This window comes from Indicator indicator, chromosome 1, assembly GCF_027791375.1.
Source record: "Indicator indicator isolate 239-I01 chromosome 1, UM_Iind_1.1, whole genome shotgun sequence".
Lineage (NCBI taxonomy): Eukaryota > Metazoa > Chordata > Aves > Piciformes > Indicatoridae > Indicator > Indicator indicator.
Window position 1 is genome coordinate 87287665 of NC_072010.1, and position 26346 is coordinate 87314010.

General features: G+C 41.6%; 1 protein-coding gene across 1 annotated transcript in view; it reads right to left on the reverse strand.

The window, feature by feature from the left end:
* Positions 1-9747: 9747 nt before the first annotated feature.
* Positions 9748-26346, reverse strand: part of DPT (dermatopontin) — a 30009-nt gene continuing 13410 nt past the window's right edge. The window contains exons 3-4 of the mRNA XM_054388011.1: positions 16148-16255; positions 9748-9814 (exon numbers count right to left, since the gene is read on the reverse strand). Of these exons, the coding sequence (XP_054243986.1) occupies positions 9748-9814; positions 16148-16255 (175 nt within the window). The remainder of the gene's footprint in view (positions 9815-16147; positions 16256-26346) is intronic.

Sequence of the window (26346 nt, forward strand, 5' to 3'; positions counted from 1 at the left end):
AATATATCTGACTTTGCAGAACCAGTTTTACCAAACTAACTCAAGTACTAACGGGCACAACAAACAGAGAACAAGTGCCCACGTACACCATTTAACTAATTTGATATCCTTCTATGATAACGTCACCTGTGTAGAGGATGGAGGGAAGGGGGTGGATGTAGGGGGACTGCTGGTTGACAGCAAGCTCAGCATGAGTTAACAGTGTGCTCTGGCAACCAAGAGGTCAAACCTCATCCCAGAGTGCATTAAAGCATAACCAGCCAGTGAAAAGAAGGGATTATTTCACTGTATTTAGTGTTGATGCAATGTCTCCTTGAGTACTGTGTGCAGTTCTGGGGCCCACAATTTAGGAAGGATCTAAAGGTCCTTAAATGCATCCAGAGCAAGTAATCAAAGCTGGTGGAAGGGCTGAAAGGAGTATTCTATGAGGAGTGAGTAAGGACTTTGGCTTTTTCTAGTCTGGAGAAAAGGAAGCTGAGGGGCAACCTCATTGCTTTCTACAGCTTCCTGAGGAGGAGAAGTGGAAAGAAAGATTTTAACCTCTTCTTCCTCTTATCCTCTGACAGGATGCATAATAATGATTCAAAACTGAACCAGAGGAGGTTTAAACTTGGTGTTAGGAAGCATTTCTTTACCGAGAGGGTGGCCCAACTCTGAAACAGACTTCCTAGAGAGGTGGCTGGTGCCCTGAGCCTGTCAATGTTTATGAGGCATTTGGACAATGCCCTCAACAGCATGCTTTAAATTAGTCAGCTAGTTCCTAATGGGTTAAGGCTCGTTTTCAACAATACAGGGAGGTCCCACTCGACTGTGTTTATGTATCTGCAGTTCTGTATGGTGTCAGTGATTTCACTGTTGATGTTAATGATTTTTGTTGTTCAGTCATTACAATTGTTACTATGGTGTCAGGGGAAAGAGGGTGTGAAGGGGATCCTAGAGAGTGTGACAGGAGCCAGGTCAAACTAGTTACACTGTGGAGTTGCTCATGTTATGCAGGATACAGTTTGGGCAGAGCACAGAGGCTGAATGGAGATGGTGGTGGTGAGATTCTTTGAGCGTGCTTAGCTCACTCCAAGCAGGAGAAGTTTCACTATTGCTGAGGAAACCATCCTGTTTGTACTAGCCAGGGAATGAGGTGAGAAATTCAGATTAACAGAAGAAAATAACAGTCTCCAGTCATGACACATATTTCTTGCTATCAGTCCTAAATGGGTGCACAGCACTGATGCTCTCACAGTCCCATTTCAGATTAATGCCATGGTGATCCATGCCTGTACTCTATCTGCTAAGCAGCACTTCATTACTCAGAGCCATTTCTCTTTGTTTTGTTAAATAATGCAGAGACTAACTGCAAATGATAGCTCAGGTTATTCAGATTCACAGATTGCATCAGGTTGGAAGGGACCCTCAAAGGTTATCTCGTCCAAACCCCCTGCAGTGAGCAGGGGCACTTCCAACTAGGCCAGGCTGCCCATAACCACATCAAGTCTGATCTTGAATGTCTGCACCGATGTGACCTCAGTCACACCCCTGTACAACCTGTTCCAGTATTTTACCACTCTCACTGCAAAAAAACTTCTTCCTACGTCCAACCTAAATATATCTTGCTCCAGTTTAAAACCATTGCTCCTCATCTTATCACTACAAGCCCTTCCAAACACTTCTTCCCCAGTCTTTCTGTAGCTCCCCTTCAGATATTGAAATGAAGTTATAAGGTCTCCCTAGAGCCTTCTCTTCTCCAGGTGAACAGCCCAAATTCTTTCAGCCTGTCTTCATAGGAGAAGTGCTCCAGCCCTCTGATCATCTTTTGTGGTCCTCCTCTGGACCTGCTCTAGCAGGTGTATGTCTCCCTTGTGTTGGAGGTCCCATAGTTGAACGCAATACCCTAGGGGAGGTCTCATTAGAGCAGAGTGGAAGAATCACCTCTCTGGATCTGCTGGCCATGCTTCTTTTGATGCAGCCCAGGCCACCAATGACTGCCTGGGCTGCAAGTGCCCATTGCTGGCTGATGTCCAGCTTCTCATCCACCAGTGCCCCCAAGTCCTTTTCTGCAGGGCTGCTCTCAATTTCACCATCTCTTATCCTGTACTGATATTGAAGATACTGGGCTGTGAATTCAGTATTTGCTGTGATGTTGAGTGCAGAGTCAGTGACGTGTTTGCCATAGTTCCCACCTGTAACAAAGGCAGATGTCAGAGGTGTCTGGAAAGCAGCTAATGGTGAGCCAGCAAAAAAGCAACGGCAGATTGTGCTGCCAAAACCGCTCAGAGTTTGTGTTTCTAAGTAGTAGTGAAGGGTGATTGCATAAGTTTTGTTTCATCTAGTTCTCCCCCTGGACTGTAAGAAAAGAAATTGGAGAAGGTAGCAAATGAAATTCTTGGAAAAAATCTCTTCCTCATGCTACAGTCCAGCCAGTGAGCTGTACCAAGTGCAAGACTGTTACAATTTATAACTGTCTGATTGCTGATCTTGAATCAAGTTTTTGGTCACTAGACAATTTCTAGCAGAGAAGCTGTGGCAGCTGGCATTACTTATGCCCTTTGCTGCTTGCCTCAGCAGAACAGCTGTTGGTGGGTAAGGCACAGATCCTCAACTATTGTCCTAGACGCCAAAGAGGCCTAACCAGGGGAGGTCAGAAATACATGGCAGAAAGGTGCTCTGTTATGTGGGTAGGAGTTTCTCCAAGACCACATCAGATTTTCCACAAGTCCCAAATTTATTCAGACTGGGTAAAATCAAGTTAGAGGAGGAAAGGATATTTCCTTTCAAGACTATGATCAGCATTTATTTATTTATTTGTTTGTTTGTATATTTATTATAGCAGTACAGCTTCACATCTTACTAAAATCTGCTCTCCTGCATAGTGCCAGCTTAGGACCTGGAATGATATGTGAAATTCTTCCATGTGAGCTTCCTCTGATTCCTCTACTCAAGGAACAGTGCAAACCTCATAAAAATCTGTAGAGAGGCTTCTATTGTTATCAGTGGGCCAGTGGCCCAGTGACCAGGATTCAGGGCAGTGAGTATCTGAAATTGCACTACGATTTGATGTTTTAAGCTGTTGTGTTTTATCATTTTTATGGTGCTGAATGAAAATTTGTATCTGATTGACAGGCCAGGCAGGGAGATAAGATTGCTGCCCCAAAATCTTTCAGTAGTTACAAGAAGAGGTTTAACAAGGCCAGGTGCCAGGTCCTTGGGTCAGAACAACCCCATGCAATGCTACAGGCTTGGGGCAGAGTGGCCAGAAAACTGCTCAGCAGAGAAGGACCTGGGACTGCTGGGTGACAGCTGGCTGAACATGAGCCAGCACTGGGCTCAAGTAGCCAAGAAGGCCACCAGCATCCTGGCCTGTATCAGGAATAGTGTGGCCAGCAGGAATAGGGAAGTGATTGTGCCCCTGTACTCAGCAATGGTGAGACCACACCTTAAATACTGCGTTCAGTTTTGGGCCCCTCACTACAAGAAGCACATCGAGGTGCTGGAGCACATCCCAGAAGGCCACAAATCTGGTGAAGGGTCTGGAAATCAGGCCTTATGAGGAGCAGCTGAAGGAGCTGTTGTTGTTCAGTCTGGAGGAATGAAGGCTGAAGGAAGACCTCATTGCTCTCTACAACTCCCTGAAAGGAGGTTGTAGTGAGGTGCGGGGGTCAGTCTCTTCGCTCTAATGTCAAGTGATGGAACAAGAAGAAACAGCCTGAAATTGTGCCAGGGGAGGTTTAGATTGGATATTGGAAAAAAAAAAATCCAGGCAGTGTAACAGGCTGCCCAGGGAGGTGGTGGAGGTAAAAAAATGTGCAGGCGTGGCACTTTGGGACACAATATAATGGCCACAGTGGTGTTTGGTTGACAGTTGGACTGATGATCTTAGAAGTCTTTTCCAACTGAAACAATTCTGTGATTCTATGAATAACATGATCAGAGGAGAGAGATAGTGAAAGCACGGAAATAGACATCATCAATGCAAAATCATGTGAAACTAGAGGAAGAGAAGCTTGACTATGAAAATGGTAGAGGAGAAGCTATAGGAGAATACTATAACACCCAGGTTATACTACCCTGGCTTGGAGCTACAAGATGAGACCCACAAAAGGCCATTTTAGATGCTTTACAAAGCCGTGTTCCCTGCCTCCCAAATGAAAACAGAAGTAAGGGTTGAGGAGGAAAAAGACCTTGTGATCTTGTTTGAATAAAAACTAATGGATGGGAATCTGATTCACCACTGGACATAGTTGTGGTGTCTGTTAGATTTCAATGGAAACCAAAAGCACTTAATTTTATATGATCTGTGTAATTATGTCAGTGTTTTTGCTGATGAATATATCCATTTCCAAGTAAAAAAATTTTGACTTTAAGATGGGTCTGAACCACAGCCAGAGTCTTAAGTAACTTCAAACTTTCAAGTATGTTCAGCAATGTGTTTATGTTAGCTGAAGAAAAAACTTATGCACAGCCTCAACAACCATGACTAAAAGTTCAGTTCTGGGGACAGATTTGTGTCAAAGGTCCATTTTCTCTAGTTTGCTGAGAATTTATTTGCTCTTGGGTTTTTTCCTTACCTTTCTCTTCTGTGATCTGTGATCACATCTCCTTTTTGTGGTCACACTTCATCGTTAACTTATTTCTTGTGTTCTCATTTCTCTGTTTTCTTTGGTAAAGTATTAAGACCTCACAACCCAGATTAAAAAATTCTGTCAATGTTATCAGTTGGCTCTGCTTCATTTGGCAAATCCTCTGCTTTTCAAGGATGGTATATACTGTACTGGCTTTTTTTTTAGTTTGCAAAGTTATTTGCAGAGCTTTCTCCAAAATCTTGAAATTTGCTGGTATTAAATTGCCCTAGTCATCTCATCGCCTAAGACAGAGGAACTTGCGTTATTTTAAGAAATTACATAATGGCATATCCTTCAAGGTGGCTTCATACCTCTCTTTCCCTGTGCTTCAGTTCTTGTCATTCCTCTTATTTTTCTCTCAGACAGAACCATCTTTTGTTTTGAACTTCTGTCTTATTCTGTGTTCTCCACAGCTTGGGCTTATCTTTTTAAGGACCAGGTTCTGCAGCGTGGTGACTTGTCTGGCTCATGCAAGGCCCAGAGAATTTGATCTTTTGTGTAAACTAAAGCTCACATTCTGTGGTTTTGACATACTGGAATTTATCTCTTTTATATGGCTTTAATGCTAAGCTCAGACTTGTGCAGGATATAACAGAGCATAGAAGGAAAGCTCTTGTTAAAGTCAGTGAGATAATGGATGTTGTGAAGCTGATATACAGGTAGGAAATCTAGGATTGATTCTTACAGCAAAGCTTTTATTTATTATTGTTAAATGAAGATAACCTAATGCAGTGTGTCCTCATCTTCATGTGACTAGGTCAGTTAGATGTTTATGTCTGAGAAAGTATGAACAGAATGTGCAGTGCCTCATCTGTTCCTGTGTATTTTGACACACTCTTTGAGTAATTCCCTTTAAGCCATGGGCCTTTTTTTTTCCAGTCTTCCTTGCAGACATGCATCAGCTAAGCTAAGATCCTGAAAAATATTTAGATGACTGATTCTTTTCTTAAGACTGAGGTCCATTGATTATGACCAAAGTTCAAAGGCAGGCCTATAGTTTTCAGTGGATAAAACTGAAATCAATGTTATTCAAATCTGGAGCTCAGAAAGGCAGAGACAAACTTTCTGGCTTTGACCCACAGGCATGTCTTTCATTTTCAGTCTGGGGCAGTCCTGTTGCCTTTTGTAAGCTTCTTGTTGCATATATCCAAATAACTGTGCACAGTATCAGCTACCACATACCGGTACCCTGAAATGGTGATGAATAAGGTAGCAGCTCTGTGTGTCAACTACTGTGTCTTGAAAAGTGAATTTAGGCAGAAGCAATGTTTTATGTTTGATAATGTGTTATTAGCAGAACTCCTCCTGCCTACAGTTCATGCCAACAACTCTAGCACAAAGTGCCACTACCAGCAATGTTCATACTCTCTGCTTGCAAACAGTGCTGTGGCCTTAAAGATTCAGGTCAGTACAGTAACATATGCTGCTGGTGTGATAAATGTGGGCTGGAAATAAAGTTTAGAACCAGAAAAGCATTCAATGGCTGTGAGTCAAGGGTCAAGTCTAAGTAAGCTTTCCTAAGAGCCAGCTGGTCTTCCGCCAGGTCTTCTGCTTCATCCCCAGACTGGTTTCCCTTCAGCTGTGTTGGCATCTATCTTCTTACATGATGTCATGACTCCCTGCCAGGCTTATCTACTGTTTCAAAATCCTGAACACTGGATTGGAAGAGGTTGAAAGGTCTTTCTTGATTTTACAGGAAATATGCTTTATTTCAATGTAGTTGGGGGTTTGCTGTTTCTTTTTTAATCAGTGATGTGTTGCCAAGTCTGATTTATTTACCATTAGTCTCACAGTGTTTGATGTCCTGTAAAACTTATCCCACTTCTCATTAAACAAGAATCTCATCCTTCACTTAAAAAACATATATCCAGGCTCTACATTATTTAGAAGTAATTGAGAAATACAATTTGAAGCACTTGAGAAATACTGAAAGTGAAAAATGTTGTAAGTGCTTATATACTGCAAACTAAGAAATCAGAATATATGAAAAAAACAGAGCTGTCTTTTGTTCTACCAAGCCCCATGTTTTTATTTATTTGTTTGTTTATTTAATGTTGTGATTAGGAGGAAGAGCAGTCAAGTCGCCTTCAGCTGTTTGGGGTCCATAGGATTGTCACACAAATATTTGTGTTGTTCTCTTACTCAGACCTCTCTTCAAGAGGAGTGGATCAAATGGATAACATGGGTTTGACTTAGTACCAGCTCTCACTGAATTTCAGATTAAGGGAGACCCTCAAAGGGAGCCAGTGTTGGTATTTCTCTGCTCCCGCTAGTCTACTCCATTTTTTTCTCCTTCACGTTTTTATTTAGACTTAGACAAGCTCAAAAGGTTTTTCTTGTTATTGTTTTTGTTTTCTTTCTCCTCTTGCTATGTTTTCTTGTTATTGTATTTTTAAGGTTTGTCTCATTTCCCATCATAAATGCAGACGTGACTCTGCCCTAGTTTATCTAAGAAAATCACTGACAATGCAGACAGCATGCTCTCTGCAGCCCATGGCTGGGGCAATGCTCAGCATTTACCAGAGTGCTTTTCTCTCAGATGTTTGAATTCAATCCACACTGGTTTCATTTATTAAGTAACTAAGACTTTATTTCCCAATGTTCTATTTATTTAAAAAGAAAAAAAAAGAGGGTTTATTTAAAATGTTAGGCCTCTGTGGGACTTCCGTAACAGATAGGGTCTGTGTTAGCTCTCAGATCAGGGATGACTTTTACTCCACATAGTACAAGTGTGCATGGGGTGCTTCTGTGGCATGGAACATGTGACAATTAATAAATTCTGTGGAGTCCCTGTGCTGGGCATCTGTGCTCAGTTGCACTTGATCTGAACAGGCACAACTCTGTTCATTTCCTTGCAATGACATCTGGTTTGTGTTAGCAGGAGGGAAAGGTGGTTCAGGATTTGTAAGGTGTCCTAAGCAGGTTGAAAGGCTCTCTTTTCCAGAAAGGGTTTAGGAAAGTGAAAGCAGGCTTGATCAGGTTTTGAAGCCAGTGAACTTTTGCAAGGCAGGCTTGGTATCATCCTTGTTTTGTGCTGAGGAATTTGGGCTGTAACCTTATCAGCTTTGGAACAATGTCTTCCCACAGACAAACATTATCTAAATATTAGAAGTGGATGCTGCAGCTTAGATAAAAACTAAGTTCTCTTCCTAGCTTTGTTGGTTAGCTGTCCTACGACTTCACAGGAACCACTCTTTCTATGCCTGTGTTCTGTTGTTTTTTGGGGTTTTTTTGTTGTTTTTTTTCTACATCCCACTTCTGTCTTTCCCCAAAATACATTCTGCTTCCCACCCACACCTTTCCTCATCTGAAAATTATCTAAAGAGGAGCCCTGTGAAATGTATCCTACACAGATGCACTGCTAGGGTGGAGCTAGGAATAGAGCACAGGTGGAGAGAAGTGATTGGAACAGGGGCAATGGAGAAAGGTGGCATAGAGGATGATATGACAATGCATCTCCAGTGGACAAGAAAGCAGAACTGCTCCTTTACATGGTACTGTGGACTTAAATAAGTTTAAGCTGATCTTGGACTGTCCCTTCAGAGGCCTCTTTGAGCCCATGATGTGTACACAGAATTGAGAGCAGCCTAAGTAGTCAAGATAAAGTTGTGTGGAAGATGAGTGTCCACCTAGAGCAGATGTTTCCAGAAATGATCCTTCTATGCCTAACTATAGTGTCTGTCTTTTTCCATCAACTTCCTCATGTGTGTGTCTTCTGCTCTAGTGCTCTCCTGTTTGGAGCTACGTTGGCCTGCTTTGCTTGTCCACCAGTGTCAGTTAACGAGGTTCTCCAGCTTCCCCAAGCTTCTTGATTTCCTTTTCCCATTGTTACTTACATGTCTTAGCAACTGGCTCTCTCAGGAACTCCCTAATCACCACCACGGTCTCTGAGAATGGCAGAGGTTTTCTTTGCATGGAGATTAATAAAGCAGTGTAAGTTAAACCACAACAGAACAATTCAGCCATGCAAGACCTATTATTCTTTTATTGGACAAGTGTAACTTCAATACTCACAGTTGAGGGTATGCTAGTAAATACATCACAGATGCTTGGAACATGGAAACTGGCTTGCTGACACCACTGTTTCCTGTGAAGCTTTACAACATTAAATTGGTCCACTGGGTCATCATAGCCATTGAGCCAGCACTGCTGAAGGCACTGTTAAGTTTACCATTGACTTCATCAGCTAAGGAACTGACCCCTAAATTCTGGTTTGTTCAAAACTAAAGATCCTACCTCAGACCTTCCTGGATGAGATTGATAGACTTTCTTGTTGAATTACAGCTGCACAAGTGCTGTGCAGTCTTGAAACACATTCATTGCATCCTTTACAGAGAATGAGATCCACAAGCTGGAAGAACTGAGGTCACCGAAGTCATTAGCTTTATTTGTCTATTTTAAGCCAAGAATACATTCCCAAGAACACCCATAGTGGAAACCCAGTCCACCTGAAAAGTAGGCTTCTGACAAGTACACATTTACTATAGTCTCACCTACTCCAGAGCAGAGCTCCTGGCTAGTTATGTCATTAGAGACCTTAAAGACAATATAAAAGACTCTCAGTTAAGTTGGATTAGGCTTCTGGTTTTATTGATGGATCTACTCTCATTTTAATCAGGTAGTGATGTCATCCAGTGTTGTAAATGCCTGGAATTCCTCTATGCATGCAGACCAAATACAAAGCAGAAGAAAGGAAAGTCTGGTGGATGTTGGAAAACTTACAGTCTGTTTCTACCTCCTTTGGAGTGAGAGTGCTGGGAAGCAATTAATATGAAGTTGCTATCTGAAAGGAAGTTGCATGTGTTCAGAAGGGCTACGTAGAGATAAAGAAGGTAGCTGTGCATATGCTGTAGACTTGTGCATCATAAACACCTATGTCATAAGCAGCTTTAGTTGGGGGCGTGTGGTACAACCACCAGTACAGCTTGAAGGAATCCCCCAAAACTGCTGTTGCAAGCACATGAGATGGCAATTTATTTATTAGCTCCAGAAGGAAAGAATTATATCTTCAGCAGACAGCTGATGATACTTGGTACTTTTTTTGTGAGCCTAATTACCCTCTTTGTATAATCACTGACCTTAACTCCCACCCTGTCTGTCCCCAGGCTCTCCAAGTGGGGTACAGTCAATCTTTTTAAACATTTTCAAACGGGCAGTCATACTCTGTCATCCTGCAGACAATGAACTTCCACTGACGATCCCTGCATGAAAGAGAGAAGAGAAAAATATCAGCCAGAAGTGAAGAGGATAAGGCAGAACAGGTAAGAACAACATTACACTGGGTACTGTGGCAACTAAAACATGTCTGCCATTAGCTGACTTTGCTCTGAGCGCTTTGTATTTTTATGGGCTGGAAGAAAATTAAATATGTCTGATAGTTATAATTTTTTCACACTCCCTTACCAGGTAAGAAAATTACCTCTCTGGATAATTAACTCTCTGAATATCCTTCAGAAGACAATGATTCTTGATGGTGATCGGTCCCAAATTGACTTTAAATTAGTGACCAAGAGGAAAAAGATGGTTCTGTCAAAATTTATTGTGAGGTGATTTTTTTATTTTCTGGTCCTTCCACTACTGGATCTTCTAGCTTGTGTTATTTATTAAAGGTGTGAAGGAATCAGTAGCGAGAGAAATTAAACACACATCTTACTCCTGATCTCCCCAAGTCACACATGAGGCAGGGCAGTATTTATGAGCGTAAGGAGAATTTATTCTCTTCCTGGTTTGTGAGGAAGGGGCTGTCTGCATTCCCTCTCAGGAGAGCAATATGTTTACTACAACAGACATTAGCAGGAAGCGTGGCTGGAGCAGCAGAGACCAGGGATTTAGTATCCAGTAGCTGCCACAGGCTGCAAATTTAGACCTTGGCTTATTATGTGTTAAATTGTCCCTTGACAAAAAGGCATGAGCTCAGAGCATCGAATACTGTCCTACTGTGGAGTAAACGTTCCGTTTAGCCTGCTTGGTACTGGCCCACAGGAGTTTAAATCTAACGTACAGTTCTTGTAGATGTCAGCTGTCATCTACATTAGTAAAGTGTGAGAATCATAGAATCAGTCAGGGTCGGAAGGGACCACAAGGATCATCTAGTTCTAACTCCCCTGCCATAGGCAGGGACACCTCACACTAGACCAGAGCCTCATCCAGCCTGGCCTTAAACACCTCCAGGGATGGGGCCTCAGCCACCTCCCTGGACAACCCATTCCAGGCTCTCACCACTCTCATGGGGAAGAACTTCTTCCTCACATCCAGCCTGAATCTCCCCACTTCCAGATTTGTTCCATTCCCGCTAGTCCTATCACTACCTGACACCCTAAAAAGTCCCTCCCTAGCTTTCTTGTAGGCCCCCTTCAGATACTGGAAGGCCACAATAAGGTCACCTCGGAGCCTTCTCTTCTCCAGACTGAACAGCCCCAACTCTTTCAGTCTGTCCTCACAGGAGAGGTGCTCCAGCCCTCTGATCATCCTGGTGGCCCTTCTCTGGACACCTTCCAGCGTGTCCATATCCCTCTTGTAATAGGGGCTCCAGAACTGGATGCAGTACTCCAGGTGGGGTCTCACCAGAGCGGAGTAGAGGGGGAGAATCACCTCCATTTGGAGATGTTTCCTAAAGTCTGGATTCTACTAATATTGATCTCCTAAACCTGAGGCAATGCTGCTGGAAGGATTCAATAGGAGCTTGCTTTACAAGACCCCTGCACAATCCTGGTTTTCTGGTAGCTGGTTCCAAAAGGTGAGGAAACTGGTGCAGAACCTGATGCCTTTCAGGGATGTGCTGAGACACCTGAGCCTGATTTTGTTGTTAGTGCTTTACATGGTTTCACTGACTACGTGACTCTATCCCGGAATAAGATCAGTTTGACTCTTAAGCCCTGTGTAGGTATAAAGCATCTTATTTCAGCTTCCATTAACTGAAGTTTTTAAATTGGAAATTTACTATGCCACTTCACCAGTTTATGTGGAATGTCATTTGGAACTGGGTATGTCTCATATTCATCAGCAAGTTTGCCTTTAGTTATATAATTTATTTTTTTGTTTTCCTTAGGTTTTACCTAGATGCATTTAAATTGTAATTTCTTCGTAAAACTATTACCAAAGGTTAATGAAACGCAAGATTCATTTTCAGGTTTATTTTAGGAAGTCCTCATTTGGGCTATGTGCATGCTCTTCAAAGACAATTACTACTCTTTTGGTCACTAGGCTACCCAGAGAGACCAAAATCAAAATGAAAATACCAAAAACAAAATAAAAATACTTGTGTGTGGGTTATCAGAATTATCAGGGTCAAAATTAAGGTCTTCTAAACTAGCACTTGTTGTCATGGAGTCTTTTACTTCAGAAGATGGGGTCCATTCATTTTTCTAAACCAGTATAATTTAAAGTTAAAAGTCAAGTTCTTTAAAATATATTTATTTCATTTGCCTGAATTAATAACATGTTTTAAAATATTAGAACAGAATTATTTCAGAAGTTGTAATTAACACTTGAACTTGAGGTCATTTTAGCATACATACACATGGCTAAAGACAATAAGTTTATTCATTTAATGTCTTAATTTTTTTTTCATTATTTCTGTTTAAGTTAAACATAAACATTCAGCCTTTCAGGCAATTACTTTCTACCATTGCTGCTGTGTGTTTAATTCAGTAGTTATCAGCCTGTTTCAATTTGTAGATCCTCTGCAAGTTTTCCAGTGGGAGTGCAGATCCCATCAGAAATTGTTCTGTGTGGCATACTTTGCAGATCCCTAGTACCAGTTTATAAAACCCTTCCAAATTCACAGAATCACAGAATGCCAGTTTGGAAGGGACCCCCAAGGATCATCTGGTGCTATCTTTCTGGATAATAGAATAGTTGAAATCAGATGACCCAGCATCCTGTCAACCTATCTTAAAACTGGTCAAGGTAAGAGAATCCACTGATTTCTTTGGGAGATTATTTTAAGTTGTTAACTTGACACATTTTCCTTGGCCTGGGGAGCCAGTAAAAAATTGTCACTTTTGCTTCACAACTATTATGTGCTGTCAGATTTGAATTTTTGATGCCTTAGCAAAAGTATCTTTTACCTCCAAATGTTGCCCAATAATCTGTTTCAAATTCAGTTAAAAAATTCTATGAATTCCTATTCATATTGGGTTTGACAAAATCCTCTTTCTTTGGTCATATGAAACTCATTAGGGACCTAAAATACTCTATAATTTAGGTCAGCTGAGCTCAGTAGATGTCCAGCTTGTCTAGGCATTTCAAATGTACTTACTGCTGGGGTTAGCTGGGTGTCAACCTGCTTTTCAGTGATGATGTCTGAGCAGTTAAGCAATTAGTGCTGTTCAGATCACCCCAAAAAATGGATCAGAAAAGTTTTTTAAAAGAAAGACGTTTATGACAGTCTGCATATGTTGCTTTTATGCTACACATCAGGGTAAGCTGTGGCACTCACCAAATGTCTGGTAATCCCCTCCTCCCTGTTCAAGAAATGTGCTGCAGGTTGGGATGTGAGTGCCCCAGGGGCACATCTCTCTGGACATGAAAGACCTATCCAACCAGACCAAAACCCTATAAGGAGGTTTCATGAGGGAGCCATGCCATCATCACTTAACATGTTTCAGAGTTCAGACTGAAGCTATTTTGAAACCATTTTGTGGTTTTGGTTGGCTGGGGTTTTGTTGTTGTTGTTGTTTGGTTTTTTGCTTGTTTGTTGGTTTTGGTTTGGAGTTTTTAATTTCTTTGTTTTTTGTTTTGTGGGGGTTTTGTTTGTTTGGGGTGTTTTTTGTTTGTTTGATTGGGTATTTTTATTTTATGAAGGTGTTTTGCCACGGGTTTACAATGTAGCTTGTCTATGTGGGTAGTTTCTGTTGTTTACAGCCTGCTTCACGTAGCCCATGTCCTTCTCGAAAACCTGACTGTCTAGTCTGTCTAGCAGAAGATACTGCCTTTCCCTGCAAATGTTCCCTTATTTATGTCTGGAGGTCATCCTGTCTCCACTGGCATTACCACCACACATTTATGTGCTCATAGATGTACTTCATGCCTCTGCTCATTCTTTCCAGATGTTTCTGTCTTGTTTTATAGACAATTGTTTTCTCCTTTTGACCCATTTAAAATGCCTATCTGAAGTCTAAAGGCTGTTCTTCATACACAAGACTGATTACAGAAAAGGAGGTGGAGATACCAACTTTCTGAACTTCCTACAGCTTTTGCTAGAGGCATCACATACTCTCCCATGTATCTCTGTATCTGTAGTGACCTCAGTGATGCAGTGTCTTAGAGAGGAGTAATGGAGGATATGATTTTTACAAGTTTATTCAAAAACTGTGTGAGTGATTAGAAAAACTTAAACAAAAATACCTTCAGAGGCTTATTTTGTGCCTCTTGTTAGCATGTTTTCACCGACAAGCTGTGTGTGTGTGCTTCTGTCAGGCTGAGACTCTGAACAGCTTTTCCTGCTCCTACTATGCCCCAACCAGCTGCAAAAGACCTTTTAGGATGACAAACTTTTCTGACTTTTGTGAGTATACTGCAATGTGAACATGAATCGTGAACTGGTGTAGCAGGCACTTTTTTCACTCTGTCCACCAGGCAGCACAAGTTGGGTTTTGGGGATACAAAGCTCATTGGCACAGAAAAGTTTCCTATATTGCAATTCATAAAATGGTCTCTCTGTACTTTTTGCCTGCTACTACTGCAGATTCATCTCTGCTGTCATAGCATTGGTAGGACAAAGATGTAGGTGGCTTCTTCTTTTTCCAGGTGCTGTGGTCCCATAACTTGTGAGGACCTGTATTCCTGATGTACATCCACATGACACTGCCTCTGCTCTTGGCCAATCTTCCCACTGCCACCCCATTATGAGGACTGTGTAAGTCTTCAGCAATCACAGATGCTCAGAGGCATCAGTTACCTCAGCTGCTGTTTTCCAGGGTTGTCCTTGTGATTCATGACTTACAGAACATCTGATGAAGGCTGGAAACCAGCTGCTGGGGAGTGCACTGTCTGTATAATCTCCCTTACTCTTTGCCTCAGCCATGAAAATCAAAGATTAAGAATAGCAGTGGGGAATAGCAGTGATCCTGCTCTGACAATGGGTTGGACCTGATGATCTCTGGGGTCCCCTTCCAATCTCTGATATACTGTGATACTGTTAATATTTCAGAGGAAAGAAAACCCCACAAACCACAACAACAACATTGTGCATTCTTAATCTAAATGGATAAATAAATACCTTTGAGTCAATTAACTGTGAAAGTTACTCTCCTACTTGGAGGAACAACTTGCAGACATGGCTTCCATTTAAACAGCCTAATGCATTTTAGTCAGAAAATTATGGTTCTGGAGATGCAGCAGTTTGACAATATGTTATCATTTCTGGAGAAGTCTTATTTTAGGTAATCTTATAGCTGAGGGTTCCCTAGTAAACTCCAGCAAGCTGAGAGCATCCCAATGACAAAAGCAACAGAGCTCCTTTGAGACTTATTAGAGACAGCTTGAGATGTTGGTGTGTTTAAACTCCCACTTCTCTCCCTTCTTTCTCCACATCTCCTGGCAGTCATGGCAGTGATAGACTAGTGAGCACCCCTTGCCTTGCTGTCTGTGCTGTTTGATAACCAATGCTTTAACGCACTGGACTGAGATGTCAGCAAAGAAATAGGTCACAGCTGATGTATTAGAGGTCAGCTTGAGAGGATAGAATCAAGATCCGTCTCCCGCAATCAGGTTTCAGTGACTGCTCACAGTCTCCTTAAACCTGCTCTGTTAAGATCTCTGTAGTCCCAGGCAGAACAGTGCTGTGGGGTTCATGTTGAGGACACATTTTAAAACTTTGCAGTATTGTGGAGTAAAGAGGGAGCAGAATAAAAAGCAATTATGAATCCATTTCTATGACTGCAACTTCACTAGCTATAGGGATTCACTCAAGAGGATTAGCAAATGTCAGATAATGACCAGGACTGACCAAGAAAAAGTAGTTAACTAATTTTCTGGCAAGGGATCCACATACAATACTGTTGCATTAATTCCTGACAGGACCTCCAATCTGTTAGAATTGTGTTGCAATGGATTGAGCACTTTACAACATTCATGTTGCAGTTTGTGTGGTCTTAGCTTTGTACGCTGGCAGATTCCCTGCTTCTCTGCAAAGAAAATTGGGTTAAAATCAGTCCCTTGTCACCTGAGAAGACAGGGTGTTCAGGCTGAGTTTCTATTGAGTTAGATGAAAGATACTCCAACTAGAAGTACATGACAAACAATACCACTGATCTGTGACAATTTACAGAGCTCACATTTAGCCAAGACCACCGCTGCTATATTTTTGCTATTCAGATGTACATGGTAGATGACCCCCTTGTGCATGAAGATGTTCCTGATACACCACACTGGGCAATTAGCCACATGCACTGTTAACTTTGGTCCTCAGAAGTACCATCTTAAGACTGAGTACTACATGAGATAATGTGTAGCTGTGCAGTGTTTGGGAGAAATAGAAATTAAGGCATTGGGTTTTTTTGAATTTCTAATGAAACGGATGAAAAGCAAACCTGTCCACAGCAGAGAAAGTTGTTGTTGCCCCACGGATGTAATAGTCATAAGTGTACATCATCATGTCCATATCTTCTCCATAGTGTCCTGGATATTCTGTTGTTAACCTTTACATGAGGGGAAAAAAAGAGGAGAATGTAATTTATCATTCTACAGAAAAGTCCATCTGACTGAATGCAACTCAGATAGAAATTTTTTCCTGCTTCTTTGAAAGTTGTTGCCGGCACTACAAGATACAGTCTTACATTTAAGATTGTCTTTCTCTTCTACACAACTAACTCAAGTGGCTGTGTGAATAAATTTCAGTAATTGTTGGGAGTAAGATGGAGTACTATATGTATATACAAAGAATCATAGAATGGTTTGGGTTGGAAGGGACCTTGAAATCATCGAGTTCCAGTTCCCCTGCTGCAGTCAGAGATACATTCCGCTAGACCAGATTGCTCAAGACCTCATCCAACCTGGCCTTGAACACATCCGTGACCTCCTTGGGCAACCTGTTGCAGTGTTTCACCACCCTTATTGTAAAGCTGTATCTGCAATGCTGGGATAAAACAGCCTGAACAAGAATGTCGAGCTTGTCTACTAATGTCTTGATTGCAGGGATTTGCTTCAGCCTCTTGTGAGTCTGTTTTGTTTGCTGTTACAGAGTGCTGTAAATGTTGCCAAGTCAAATAAGTATAAGCGTTTATCCGTTTCTGAATTATATTAAGTAAATACAGCAATTAATCCATTTCTCTTTGTTGTTTCCACTTTCTTCTAAGTTTGTAATGTAAAAATATGAGCCTGGACAATATTTGTGTGTGTGTTTATCTAACAAGCTCAAAGTACTTCTGTACTTTTAAATCAAATTACGGTTACTGCTTTCCTGGGAATAGGCAATGTAATCCTGTACTGGTTTTACAGATAATGTCCAGATGCCAGAAGAGACTGGGATCTTGACCAGTACTTAAGTCGACATTATGTTAGAGGTCAGGAATGGAAACCTGGCACTCAATCTTTCCTTGTATGACACCATTTTATGTGGGAGTTGCTAGTGGGTTTGTGTCAGCTTCACTCTGGAAAGGCACAGGGAAGAATGAGAATCCCTGTCAGGGAGATACTGTCCCTGTGGAAATGAGCAGCTTAACTCTTGGTGAGACTAAGAGAGTTAAAATGGCTTTACAGAAATCCTAAGAACAGTTTCTCTGACTTAATTCAGTCCAGCAGGAGTATCTGAATGATTCTTGAAGGTGATCCTAGCACATCCCAGATGAGCACTCCTGTGCATGTTTACATTTTGTTAAATTGCTGGGGTTTGAACATAAATAACATACTTAACAGGAATTATTGGGATAGTTTTAAACTTTTTTAAATTAAATGCTTTTGAGGTATTTGGAAACCAAACCAGTAACTATTGGAGTACTCGGAAACTGAAACTTAACAGAAAACTGAGGAACCCTGCAATATTTGGCTACTTTCAAATTAGAAGAACTTGCCATAACAAAACCAAAACAAACCAAACCCCCACAAAACCAACAAACCCAAATCTGAAACTACCACCACTCTGTGTATTTTAAATGTATTTTTGATCACTTTGTTTATGCTTATGCTGTTTACATCTCCTTTGTAAAGCAGATGGGACTTAATTCCAGGTCATTTTTAAGCATTTGAAAGTGAAAGAAAAACATTGTTCAGTCGGAACTTTGTTCCTAACAAATCATTTACGGGACTGAGTGTAAAACTCAAGCGTAGCCTTATAAGATCATGAAGTCTCTACAGTCAGCTTCTTTAAACATATCTTGTGCCCACACCTCCTCTTCTTTGGTCAAGGCAATCATCAAACAGATGAAACACCCATCCCCAAATGTGCTTGGGAAGCAGAGATCAGGCCTGATCAGTGCCTGCTGTTGGTGCTCTGACCAAGGACCCATGAATCTGCAAAGCCCTTGCAGTGCTGTGCCATTGATAAGAAATGAGTAGCAGGATTTTAGAGGTCATGTGGACAGACACTAAGGACTAGAAGAAACAGAAAAATCCATGTACACCAGCAGTTGTAAGGAAGAATAAATAGAGTCATCAATATTCTCTTCAAGTGGAAAAAGCAAAGCCAGTTTTCAGTCCAGCTTCCACAAAAAATCCAAAATGAATCACAGAATTAACCAGGTTGTAAAAGACCTTTGAGATCATCAAGTCCAACCTATCACCCAACATCATCTAATCAACTAATCCATGGCACTAAGTGCATCATACATTCTTATTTTAAACACTTCCAGGGATGCTGACTCCACCACCTCCCTGGACAGCCCATTCCAAAGCCCAATCACTCTTTCTGCGAAGAATTTCTTCCTAACATCCAACCTAAACCTCCCCTGGAGAGCTTGGACTCTGTCCTCTCATTCTGTCACTGGCTGCCTGGGAGAAGGGACCAAGCCCCACCTGGCTACAGCCTCCCTTCAGGCAGTTGTAGAGAGCAATATGTTGTCCCCTGAGCCTCCTCTTCTCCAGGCTAAGCAGCCCCAGTTCCCGCAGCCACTCCTCATAGGGCTTGTGTTCCAGGCCCCTCACCAGCTTTGTTGTCCTTCTCTGGACATGTTCAAGCAGTTCAACATCTTTCCTAAACTGAGGGGCTCAGAACCGGAGACAGTACTCAAGGTGTGGCCTAACCAGTGCTGAGTACAGGGGCAGAATGACTTCCCTGCTCCTGCTGGCCACACTATTCCTGATACAGGCCAGGATGGCATTTACCACCTTGGCCACCTGGGCACACTGCTGGCTCATGTTCAGCCTACTGTCAACCAGTAGACCCGGGTCCCTTTCTGCCTGGCTGCTCTCCAGCCTCTCTGCCTGCAGGCTGTAGTGCTGCATGGGGTTGTTGTGGCCAGTGTGTGGAACCCGGATGTGATAAATCTCATGCTGTTGCACTCGCCCATCTGACCGTCCTGTCAAGACACCGCTATGGATTTCAAGGAAACTGGCTTTGACTCAGGCAAAGAAAGTAAATACAAATATTACAAAAAAGCTGCTTCTCATGGTAGCACACCTGTTAGCTGGTGGGTTTTCCTACACTAAAGTTCATCACCTGAATCTGTTTCTGTCAAACCACGGCAAACCTAATCTATTTGTTATTTTAATTGCAGCCTGACATTATAATTTCTGCTTTCAGGATATCTCCCCTTGTGCTCCCAAATGTATATGTATTTGCCAGTGTCAGTTTACAGCTCTGGTTTGAATACTTTTATACCTAGAAAACTTACGATTTGAATCTGTAGTACGCATTTAGAGTCTCATAAAAGAACCTTAACCTGAACATAAGCTGGTCCCTTGGTATAGCCAACTTGCTGAAAGCCCTCCAGTTTGCAAAAAGCTGTTTTTGGAGCCCTGCACTCTATGCCCAGGGTTGTGATGAGAGCTACAGCATACTTCACAATGGCTGACCTCTCCAACCTGATTTGTATTTTATCCATTGTCTTTACATCAAAATCAAGACCTTGAGGAAGAATTTTTGCATGGCTATGAAATCAGTGAAACCATGAATCTAAATCTGGGAACCAGTGAGTATTTCTGGATCCAAAGGCAGAGGCCAAGAAGGGGCTATACATATGCTAGCAAATTAAGCACCACCAGAGAATGTTTCTGGACACACTAGCGTGATTGCCTAGATGTGAAAATTATTAGAACAATCCCTGGGGCAGCTTTAGCCCAAACCAAATGAGACAGACCCAGAGTCTGTGAATTATAACATGGTTGGTACCATTCCCAACAGGGAGAATATGGACACTGTTTTAGAGGGTGGGAAGGTTTAATGGTGTGGCTGCTCCTTCAGCTAAAAGAGACTCCCAGTATTTAGTTTACTAATTTGAAGCCTGATTGTCTGATATCACATCTTTGAAGATTCTTGGATCATAGCAGGTTTTTAAAATGTGGCGTGAAGACCAGCTCTGGGATCAGGATTTCATTTTACATTCATGTATCAATTTCAGATTTTGGGGCTTCTTTGAGGTATTACTAGTAGAAAACACCAAGACATGTGTTTATATATGTCCCACCAAATGTGTTTCATAACATACTTTTGGCATTCAGCAAGGAAAATACTCTGTAATCTTGACCAGCGCTATGTGCTGGGCAGATGGGACTGTGTAAAACAAACCATAAGGCTATAAAGCCATTTTCAGCTCTACTCAGAGACAGAACTGAGAGTCAATTCTTTAAACTTGTTTCATGAGCCTTTTAGTTGAAAAGTGAGTTTAATGACAAGCTCCTGAATTACTGTGAAGAGCCTCACAGACCTTTTGCAGAAGTAGGCAGTGTTATTGTGAAGTGAAAGGATGCAGTAGGGAGCCTTCATTTCCCTCTCTTTTCTTTCTGCCTGCTGTCATCTCCCTCTGCCAAGCTCTCCATATTACCATATAGCCTCTTAAGGCTCCTCCACTAAGAAATATTTGAAAAGTAAATATACGCAGTTACTGAAAGTAAATTATTTGGGGGCTTGAGCTGCTCTGAAGTTTGTCTTGTTACATAGACAAATGCCTACTGACTCCTTTTGTTCTGGAAAGAAAAATTATAAACAGTGCTATGAGAGCAATGTTCAAGTTCACTTGGGTCTGTGTGGTCTGTCTGTCTAAATGAGTTCTCTTTGATGTTTGCTCTACTCATTTATGAGGCTGTTCCCTTAAGCTTGTGCATCTCAAGGTCATCTGGATTGCACTGTATCCTCAGAAGGAAATGTGGTTGTCCATATAGCAAGGCTCTGTGGTGTGACCCAGCCCTTCTCTATTAACTCTGGTTTTGTAATCCTGGGGGTAAATTACATGAAGTACAGCTGTACTGAGAGATGTTCCGGTCTGTAACACATAGGGATATTCACTATGTGGATTTCTTATCATGGAGGGGGAAAATGATCACTGAACTCATCCGTTAAAGGTACTCTCAAAGTGGTCTGCCTGGCAAAGGACAGCAGTTCCCTCATCATTTTTTGTGGCTCAGCACATAACCTCATTATCAAGTGCTTCACTGAAAATATTCAGCCTTTTACTCTCTAATGCATGTCAGTTGTGAACGACCTACTAGGGCCCTACAGACAAGTGGTAAAACCAAACCTGTGGCAATGTTTGGTTTATACCTGAGAGGAGTCATGAAACAAGCAAGAGAGACTTGTTGCCCTAGTAGGTTTGTATACCCATGGAAGTCTGGACTCCCAAGAAGTCCAAGCTCAAGGGCAAGACCTATTTGGGAAGAGCCATCCACAGCAAGCCCTTGTAAGCACTTCTGGAATTCATCTCTTAGCAAAGAAAAACTAGGCTAGGAGAGCAGTGAGAAGGTTGGAAATTCCTAAGTACTGAGACAAAGTTGCTGGTGCCCTTGGGATTGACCTAAGGTCTCTAGAGCCGTGCAGTGGTGCTGTGGTGCCTGAGATGGTGCATGAGGGGAGGCTGTAGAAGACAGGTTTACAAAGCAACTGTAAGAAAACCTGTGTCATACTTATCATGGGACCTAGGCACTGAGTAATTTGGTGCCGACTGAACTCTAAGGAAGCATAGGACCTGTGTAGGGACTATAGGGTGCATTTAGTGGCATTGTTTACTAAACTCAAGTATGCACAAATGTGTCAAGTTTGGGGAAGGACTTGTAGGAGAGAAAATAGTAATGTGAGATCTGATTAGACAGGCTATTTCCAACCTAAACAATTCTATGATTGATTCTGTGGTAGTCTTTTCAATCTCTATGATCTATTTGAAAGAATCAGTAGAGAAAAGACAGTAATTCTGGTTCAGCTTCGTAAATCCAGGTGAATATCAAGTGCATGATGTTTGGACACGAGGCTGGAGCACTAATGGCATTGTCAAGAGAGAAGAAAACAGGTAATTCTATGTTAAAGCTTGTGAGGAGGCATACAAGTGGCTTGGCATGTGTGGGGGAGAGTGGGACAACCAGACAAAAAAGGTATTTCCATAATGGAGATTTTAGCTGGTATGGAGTTTATGTGGGATAATTATCTTCTGCCTTGTTTGCATCAGCCCACCCATCCCCATGTTTTTTCTAATGTACTTTACTATAGTCCTGTAAATCTTATTCTGTGTAGGAAGTGTATTGGGAAAAGGCATTAATTTTTTTAACAGGATTAGTGTTGTATTATTTTAGTCTGAAACTAGTAGTGTTGTTTATTTTCCACGGTGAAGAATCACTATGTAAAGGATTAATAGAAAACAGAGTTACTCATTTAGCCCGAGAAGAGTGTTTTGTACCAATCTACAGTGATCCCTAGCACTCTTTAAACAACCAACTTTAGAAATAGTTGTCATGAACCTATTTTTTTACCAGTAAGAAGGTGGAGTCATACCAATGGTTTTATCGATATTGTAGAGCCAGCCCCTTAGAGAAGTAAATGGGAACTGTGGGTATGCCTTGCTTTCAGATATCAAGCAGACAAATCAAGTGAGTCTTTTAACATATCATAGAATCTTAGAACTGTTCCAGTTGGAAAAGTCTTCCAGGATCATAAAATCCAACCATCAAGTTAACACTGCCATGTCCCGAAGTGTCACATCTACATTGCTTTTGAACACCTCCAGGGACAGTGACTCCACCACCTCCCTGGGCCTGACCACTCTTTCAGTAAATAAGTTTCTCCCAATATCCAACCCAGAGTTCAAGGTTTCCTGCTCCAGCTGTTGAACGTACTTGTTTCCTACTACCCTGTGTGTTGTTTCAGAGTGCTTTACGCTTTTTGCTTCTTGTGCAGCTGCAGTGCTAACAAGATGAATGGCTTCTCTTTTACCTTCATTTTCCTCTTTGCTGCTGAACTCTTCCTCTAACAATGAAACATCCAAAAGAAGGAGCTGTTCCATGTCTAGAGGCAAACATAAGCTTTGACATTATCTTTCTGACCTTTGAGGACAAGGAGTGTCCCCTGAATGGCTTTACTATTTTGGATGTTATTAACAAGTGCTTCCAGAATATGGCTTTCCTTAAAGAATTTTGTTTCAAGAGCTGTGAGCCTGCATATTACATTCAGTGAATATGGGCCAGCTTAATATTGGCCAACTTTCCAATGTCAAGCAAAAGTGTTTCTCCTAAGGCATCTTTGGAAGATGGTCCTGGAGACTGAACTGTAAGTTTGTGTTTGCTGAGATATTAAAGAAAAAGAAAAGTTAAATCCCTTTGTGGGTTTGTTGTTGTTTGTGGTTTTTTGTTTGGTTGGTTGTTTTTGTTTGTTTGTTGTTTTGTTTTGTTTTATTTTGTTTTTAAAGAAAGAGAGAATTAGGTTGTCCAGAAGTGCTCACTTCTTGGATTTGTATTTCTGATGTTGGTATAATCTCTGAGAAACCTGCAAAGGATCTCATCAGTTTTAATATGAGATTGGTGGCAGGTTGAGTCAAGAAAACAAGTAAGTTCTTTAAGTCCCATAACTCTTGGAAAATGTAATTGTTGTCTGGACAATGTCACCGTGACAGAGAGCAGCCACAGCTCCAGACAAACCTTCTGGGACTTGGACTGCTGGTTGTTTTGGAGAGGAGAAACAGTCATAAACAGTCTGTGCAGACTTGGGGCTGCTCTGTGAGATGTTTTTGCTTTTGAAGAGTATAGACTCAAGTAATTTCCTAGGAAACAGAAAAATTTGAGCTCTAATGGGACCACTTAATAACCCTGTCTCTACATCTGCTTCCTTTATGGTTTGGATCAGCTCACAGTTTATTTTACTGTGGTAGCAGTCCCTAGCCAGGTAAAATAATGGGAGCTTTTCTGCCTCCTGTGAGGAATGTTAATTATTTTCAGTATGGTAGAAATGTGCAGAATCCATGACAAGGCTTGGCATGGTAAGGAAGAAAGCAAAGTACTTGTAAAAAGAAAAAAAATATTTAAAAATAGCAAGTGCAAAATAATAAGACTGGAAAAGATTAATGTATTTAGTTTCCATATATACCTACTGTACAGGTAAACTGGGAATTAATGGTGGAGAAGATGAGCTGTGAAACAGAACTGATAGGCTCTAAGAGTAAGAGTATAGATGCTACCAAGCAACATCTTTAAGCATGTATTTGGCTTTAACCATGTTGTTAGTTAAGTGTTTAAGTGTGAGTTTTAGTGAGCCTGATGGTGTCATAAATTAGTATTCCAATAAGCATTACTAGGATTCAAACAAAGCAATGTTCCAGATGTACAAACAGGGTTGAATTCTAATAAACTGTTTGCATGGCTCATATACATGGAAAAACCTGTCTTTGTTCAGTGTAGGGAAGACCACCTCCCTTCAGGAGGAGTGTGGTCCTGAAGAAAAGCTGAGAGAAACTATGCATAAGGATCAACTATCTTGCTACTTTTGTATTTGCCAAAAATACAAAAGTATTTTTTCTGGCTGTCTCTCCCTGTAGAGAGACAGCCGGAAGAGGAAGGGATCAAACACCCAAGGTGAGAGCTAATTTATAACAAAGGGGTGTGCTGCACTTTGATATCGTCTGTTTTCTAAAAATTGCCTTTCTGCCTATATTTGGTTTCATTAGGAAGGATTCATTGCACATTAAAATTCAAGGCTGCTGAGAAATTCTGCAATGGAGATTGTCTTTGAATATAGATTTTCCTATGTGTCATGTGTGATCCATGAGGCACAACAGTCATTGCATATTTTCCTAGTGTTACTTTTCCACATACTCATATACTAATAGATGTCTTCACATGACATTAAGCTGCTTCAATCAGGAAAGAGGAGTCAGTAGCATATTAATAGCTGTCTCTCCACAGATAGTTTATTGACAGCTAGTTTCTGGAACAGAACAAATACCATTACAGATTGGTGCAGAAACTGTAATACATGATGATATGGACACACATATCTATCGTGTCTTATATGCACATACATTTTGAGGTACTACACCTGGTAGCTCAGAACTGCTTTGTAGATTGTTTGGGAAACACATTCTCTCTGTCAAATGCATCTTAAATAGAGTGCAAGAAACAGACCAGAAGCGTGGTGTGTGAACAAGGTTTTGTGACAGTAACTTGGAAATGCCAAAGGAAGTGAAGTTGTGAGTGAAATCTCCTGCTCTTAGGGAATGGAAATGTTAGTTGCTGTACACTGCATTTAACAGTTCAGACAAGTCACATCTGTAGTGGTGAAACTGGTCCAAAGCATGGGGTTTCACGCAACCACATTGCAGTTCATGTTGTTTATATGCCAGCATAACAACTAGCCCTCTTCCAGATAGTGTCTAGGCAGGCTAAAGGGAATAAACTAGACAGGACACTGTTCCCAGAAGACAAGAGGCAGGAGATCACTGTTTTGGAGAGGATTATTTCTCTGCATGGTGTGGTCCCTCTGGCAGAGGAATCCTCCTAGTCAGGATCGCAAGAAAACTGGTGAAAAGGGACCTCAACAGGTCTCAGGTACAGCCATCTGTTCAAAGCAGAATCAACAACAAAGTCAGACCAGGGTTGCTGCTCAGGGCTTTATTCAGTCAAGTCTTGAAAACCAACCAAGGCTGGAGCCTCCACAGCCTCACTGATCAACTATCTCACTGTCCTCATAGAAAAAAAAAGGTTTTCTTTATACTCCTCTGCGCTGCAGTCCTGCCCTCAAGTGTATCAGCTGTTCCCCTCAGTTTGGTGTTGTATGCAAACTTGGGTGGTGGTGTAGTCTATTGCCTCTTGAAGATCATTGATGAATCATAGAATCATGGGATGGTTCAGGGTGGAAAGGACCTTAAAGGTCATCTAATTCCAGCTCCCCTCCCTTGGGCAGGGACACCTCTTACTAGACTGAGTTGCTCAAGGCCTCATGCAGCCTGGCTTTGAACACCATCAGGGCTGGAGTCTCAGGGTGCAGTTACAGTTCTTTGCCTGTGCTGGGCACCCAGGCAGAGTATCATCCTTTGACTGTCACCCACTGAGCCTGTTAAACCACCGTGTTTTTATCTATCCATTCAGACAATAACATTCTAATTTGTAGAAAGAGCTTATATCTACCTTGCTAACTCCAAAGGCAGAATGAGAGCTTGATGGAAATCAGAATAAATACATTGTAAGGAGGCACTTCAAGAGAGTAAGGTCAAACAAGGCTCTCAAGTAGATGAGTCCATCATCCAGACTGAGAGTGGACAAGTAAGTCAAGATCTGCCAGCAGTTTGAACAGAACAAGCTGGGCTCCAAGTGGAGTGACTCTGTCTAGCAATACAGTGTATAAAACAGTTTTATAATCACAGACAATGCACCAGAAGCTTTTCAG